Source organism: Furipterus horrens, unplaced genomic scaffold, assembly GCF_987537825.1.
Source record: "Furipterus horrens unplaced genomic scaffold, mFurHor1.1.pri manual_scaffold_3, whole genome shotgun sequence".
Taxonomy (NCBI): domain Eukaryota; kingdom Metazoa; phylum Chordata; class Mammalia; order Chiroptera; family Furipteridae; genus Furipterus; species Furipterus horrens.
Genome location: NW_028327173.1, coordinates 90563941 through 90569940, shown reverse-complemented (window position 1 = coordinate 90569940; position 6000 = coordinate 90563941). Strand labels below are relative to the sequence as shown.

Sequence of the window (6000 nt, the reverse complement as noted above, 5' to 3'; positions counted from 1 at the left end):
ATAAATTACAGTTTATATTTACAAAAAAGCTGTGAGTGCAAACAGATAGATCATAAATGTATTATTTAATCAGTTCAGTATGAAATTATTTTCCTAGTACATGATTGTGAAAAAAGACATTTTAAAAATATTCTAAGATTTAATCTGAGTCTTACTTTCTACAAGAGAAAATTGCTTTCCATTCCTAAACAGCATGGCCCTCCAATCCCATTCCTGGAGGCGAGGAGCCCCTTTCTCAGTTTATCTCCTTGGTGTGTTCTCACCTGTGACACGCTGTCTAGTAAAAGGGAAAGAACTGTTTTACTGAAATAGATGAGATACTAGAGCCAGCGTTCCTGAAGTTAATGTGCTTTTCAGAGAGCCAGTCTAAAAAAGAAGAGGCGCTGAACTGCCTTCACATGTCACATGGTTACAATGATGGCGATTACAGATGCTTCTTACCCCTGGTGGCCTCACCTCGAAGTAGAAGCGGTCTACTTTTGGTACTAGCAAAGAAAATGGCAAATGGGGGACGACTGAGGTGTGGAAATCACATGCTTTCCACACCAACAAAATGCCCACACAGGCATGTGATAGCAATTACTGACAAAAGGCACTTCCACATGGCCCTGGTTATGGCTCAGACTGTTGATCTTATATGAAATTGACCTTCCTGGGAATGAAATCAATGAATAGAGGCACCCCCCCCCCCAATTTCTGTTAACTGTAAAATTATTTTTGAGAAGTGTTACTAAACTGGCTGATCCTTTAGCCAAGAATACTTTTACTTCTTTAAGATTATTTTCCTCCTTTACTCAATAATACCATGAACAGCTTGATTTAAAGCTAAAGCTATTTTTGGTGGGCTTTTATGGGGGAAGAAGAACCCTTTAGAATTACATTTCTGCAATTACCAGACTTTATACTATGGACATTCAAACAGCTTCCTACAGACCAACTACTCATGTTATGTACTAGGTGAGCAAGTCATTACTGAGGCCCTTTACAGTCTTCCTTGGGCAGTAAGGCACCAACTGACGTGAGATGGTTCAAAGTCATCATCCCACTTTCACTGTGCTTCTGTGTACTTTTTAAGGCAGATGTGATCTAAGAATCCAAGGCAGTATTTATGTCCTCAGCAACTAGTTTCGAGTTAGTGGCATCCACAAGCTCTTACAACCATATTCCTGTATTTTTTCAAGATGACATTGGAGTTGTCATCAAAGTAAAGAACTGAGATGGCATTTAGTTTCGTTGGTGCACAGCATGGTTTGGGGACATACTCAGGATTCATAAGGTGAACCTGTTCCAAAACAGAAGTAGGAAAAGCTTCCGTTAGAAACTGTACCTGGTCTTGGCTTACGCCTACCTGTAAAGTGACAAAGATCTCTGAGAGCTCACCAATGTCTGCACAATCGCGTGGTTCGTGGCATTCATATGTGCATTGAGTGGGAAGGAGCATTCTCCATCACAGTAATTGGCAGCATAGCCCTTGGGTGCAATGATCCAGTCCTTAATTTAAAGCAAAAGGAAGTAACAAAAAGGTGGTGAACACACATTCTGTGTCATCTGTGCTTGCAATAATCCTGTGAGAAAAATTACATGAACAGGAAAGGAGACAGGTGCAGGAAGGTCAATGGCACATTCAAGTGGGAAAGTTAGGGTATGAACTACTCGTCTGACTCCATAGTCCTTGCTCCTCCCACAGGCCCACATGGCATTTAGCTGCCACCTGCCTGCTCAGCCTGGGAGCACATAGGTGGCTGGCTTGACGTACTTGGACCCAAGGGAGCCCCTCTAGGAGCCCAGAGTGTAGTCTGTCATCATGCCACATACATATGGAAACTATCTTCTATCACTTGTCACCTGTAATTTGCTTCTTATAAACTAGTGGTGGTTCTCAGGTGTGGGGCAAAACATTTGTGTTCTCCTAGATAGTTTGGGTGAGCCAATTTACAGCCATTGCAGAAATTAATCATTGATCATTTTCCCAACCTTTTCTCAATATAATTAAAAAAAAATTTTAATGCCCAAATATACATACCCTGTTGACTTTGAAAGAATGAGGAAAGGGTGTTGGGAAAGGTGACTATTGGTTTTGAGGTACATACAGCTGGGGAACCCTGGGCTCCCCGAAAAGGTGCCAGTAAGGGCTGTGTGCACAAGTAGGCCAGGTCTTCACCCACCTCACGCCAAGAGCCCGGGCATTTGGAAGGGCTCCTATGTTCCTTCATGGGAGACATCATCTTAGTCCTAAAGCTTAAGGTCTTTGATGATGGCTGCAGCCATGCAGATGAGAAGAGATTGCTGAGAAAGGAACTTTTTCTCCCTTGTTGCTCTGAGAACTCACCTGCCATCCCAGGTCTTGGAAGCTCACATAAAGCTCATGCTTCCTGCAGGCCGTTTTTAATTCACTGCTGTTATAATCTGTTAGAGGAGATCAAAAGATGCACCCATTAACTCATTCATTCTCTCGCCAAGCACTGTACTAGTTTCAGGATAGCAATGAACAAGGTCCCTCCTAGACACAAAATTGGTCACAAACCAGCTTCATCAGGTTCCCAATTGCTTGGGTATTGCACACTCTCTGTCCTGTCTACTGTGGGCTTACTGCTGAGCACACTTGCCAATGGTACATAATATTGACTTGAATGGACTCCTTCAAGTAGCAGGTGTTTGTTGTGAGCCCCTCTTGTGTGCAAGCTCTATGGAGGAGGTAAGTCAAAATGCCCAAACACTCTAGGCCCCTGACTTGGATGACATCGTATTTACAGTAAAAGATGACTATCCTAGGCAGTGACAGTCTTGAAGCTGTACAGGAGCCTTAAAGGTAGCTGCTGGGCCAGGAAAGCAACCTAAAGGAAGAATAATGGAGCATGCCCTGAGCAGGAGGCCCAGGAGTGAGGGAGAGAGGAAGACTTCACATCAGGGGACAGTCTCACCTGCACCGTCTTCCTGCCTCGCTGCCAGGGTTGAGCCCTTTGACCTGCACTTAAGCAACAACTACTAAGCCAGTAGTGTCCTGTGAAAATCTGCTGACGTGTATATACTGCTGTGTGTGATGATTCAGGAGCCACTAGCCTGGCTTAACCTAATCACTGGCAAGAGGAATGGCAGAGCCCTGGTTCTTTTAGGCCAATGGGAGAAGCTCTTAAGTGACATGTCTTCTGCGAGGCACCATGATAAAAAGTAGGATAAGTTAGACAACGCATCCATCCTCTAGGAACTTAGGGAATCAAAAGGGTGGTGTGAGACATGTTACACAACCAACTCAGATACAAAATAGTATAAATGCTATGGACAAGGGCCAGAAGGCAATCCCACTGGGAATTCAGGGTGGGAGCAGGAGGAAAAGAGAGCAGTTCTGCTGGAAGGCATTTAAGGATGTGAAGAGGAGTCAGTGGATATAAAGTTGGAGAAATTTTATCTTTATTGGCTTAGAATGGTAACCAAAATTATTTGGACTTTCTACCAGAGGTATTAAGTAAGGCTTTGTAGGTTTTTGAGTCGGGGAGTGATGTGTTCAGAGTTGGGATTCTAAAGGACTGATCTGATGATAGTGGTGTTGGAGAGTTTGAGAGGGGAGAGATATGAGGTAAGAAGAATTTGGAGATAGTTTCTTAATCTACAATGGACTTTGATGGATATGAGAGCCTGAGTCCATTTGCATGCAACCTCTGTCCTTTTTAATCACATGAGCCAATAAGTTACCTCACTGCTTAAAGCCTGTTTGAGCTGGGTTTCCTGTTACTTGTACTCCTGGACCCCCCAGCCCTGAAGCAGGACCCAACACACAGATCTCATGATTTTGTAAGAGGAGACAAACAGTACCAATGCAGCCCAGTGACCTATCCCGGAGGAGAGACAGGCTACCTTTCTGGGGTGGTTTCTAATTCTAAACTTATTCATTCTCCCCATCTCCTTTCTTCAACTTCGCAGAACCACCTTTGCTGTAATTTAACGTACCCAGAGGAAGTGAATGCAAAACCATACTGGAGGGAAATTTTCACAAGGCAGGACACCACAGATCCTCTCAGTAAAAACTGATTGGTGCCTACCAACGCCACAAAACAAAGACAAGTACCTCCTGTTGAAAATAATTACTTAACAAAAAGAATCAACCACACAAAAAAATAAAGTATCCTGAGAGGCGATTTGGAGCAAGACAGAGAAAATATAGGACCACGGGGACTGCAGGCAAGAGTAGTCTCTGAATTGGGTTACAAAAAATAATATCTAATGTAATGAAAGAGATAAAATAAGAAATAGAACTCTGAAGCAAGAACACTGTGGAAAAAGAATATAAAAACAGGTGAGTTCAAAACAGAACCAAATAAAACTTTATAAAAACCATAATCATTGAAAGTAACAACAAAATGAATGGGTTAAATGTCAGATTAGATACAATGGAAGAGAGAATTAAAGAACTGAACATTATATTTGAAGAAACTTCCCAAAATATAGCCCAGGGTGAAATGGCCAGAAAATATGGCTCTCTGTAAAGAGGTATGGAACACAGCATAAAAAGTCCAATGTTATTTCTAATAGGAATCTCTGAAGAGACTAGTGGGGAGAAGTAATAGTTGAATACATCAATGTTTGTGAATTTTCTAGAACTGAAGAAAGGCAAACTTCTTCAGTTGAGAAGGCATAATGAGTCCTAAGCAGAGTAAATAAATTTCTATCTAGCCACATTTGGTGAAACTGTAATATGTTAAACACATAGAGAAATTCTTAAAAGCAACCCTGAGATGAACAGGAAATTACCTACAAAGGAACACAAAGTAGACTGGTAGCAAAATTCTCATCAGAAATACAGAACATAAAAAACATAAACAGTGGTCAATAAATAGTATTATATTGCTAAAATTATATATATATATATATATATCTCAAAAACAATGCCGTCAACCTACAGTTCCATACACAGCTGCAGCAGACATGTATTCTTCTGGGCCCCAGCTTTTAGGAACACTTCTCATTTGGGGGAATTCCTAGAGAGGTGGGAATCAAGGTCTCATTTCCCATAACAGATAGCGACTGTCATCATCCCCTGGCAGTAAGAGTATAGGCTCCTGACTTCATTAAAGCTAATCCAGTGCATCTGCTTTTGAGAGAGTGACTCAAAGGGGAAAGCAAGAAAGGGCAGCTTGGCAGCAGGTATTCAGGGTGATGGCCCCATGGATAGCATTCAGACCACATTATCCCCCTGACCAGTTTCAAGCTAGACCTTGATTCTGAGTTTTGTTCTCTAGCCTCATTGATTGGGCTGAGACACTTACATTATTTTTCACTTTAAGTAAATTAAAGTTTGCTTCTATTTCACGTAATCAAGATTCCTGACTAGCTAAATTATTATTCATAGTTAAAGAATGGGAAGCACAGGGCAGAGTGGGCTCACTATCTTATGTAGGTCAGTGAGCCAATCTCTCTGTTGACGTATCCTCTAAGCAGAGACCTGAAGGAACTTTGGAAGTGAGGCATGAGTCTATCTGAGGGAAGAATAACAAATGTGAAGGCCTTGAGGAAGTAGCCTGCTTGGCATAGTCCAGAAACAGTGTGATGGAGGCTGCTATGTGTTTACTAAAAACCCATATCCTGACTTCCAGCCAAGATGGAGGTGTAGACAGACATGCTTCATCTCCCTCCACATCTAAGAAGGAATACAACTACCTCAAAACTAGAAACAACCAGAAGTTCCAGAAAATCAAACTGCATGGAAGTCCAGCAAACAAAGACATAAAGAAGCAATACTCATCCAGACAGGTAGGAGGGGCGGAGCTGGGGCGGAGAGGACACGGTATAGTGGTGGCAGCAGTGGCGGCGGCAGCAGGCCAGCAGAAAGTGCAATCACACATTTTAAAAAGTCAGGAGGAACACCTGTGGAGCGTTCCCAGCTGCTCACCGGACCTTGAAGCTCACAGTCCCAGCACCAGCGAGGGTCAAGTCTCACTGCTTCTGACTGTGCAGACCAGTGGGGGTTGGGGCGGAGTCAGAAACTGCTGGTCTCAGGAGAGTCCA

General features: G+C 42.7%; 1 protein-coding gene across 1 annotated transcript in view; it reads right to left on the bottom strand.

The window, feature by feature from the left end:
• Nucleotides 1-1075: 1075 nt before the first annotated feature.
• The window catches only part of BMP6 (bone morphogenetic protein 6), a 171589-nt gene continuing 166664 nt past the window's right edge, over nt 1076-6000 (bottom strand). Inside the window, exons 5-7 of the mRNA XM_090269859.1 lie at nt 2330-2406; nt 1381-1491; nt 1076-1282 (exon numbers count right to left, since the gene is read on the bottom strand). Of these exons, the coding sequence (XP_090125985.1) occupies nt 1133-1282; nt 1381-1491; nt 2330-2406 (338 nt within the window). The 3' untranslated portion in view covers nt 1076-1132. The remainder of the gene's footprint in view (nt 1283-1380; nt 1492-2329; nt 2407-6000) is intronic.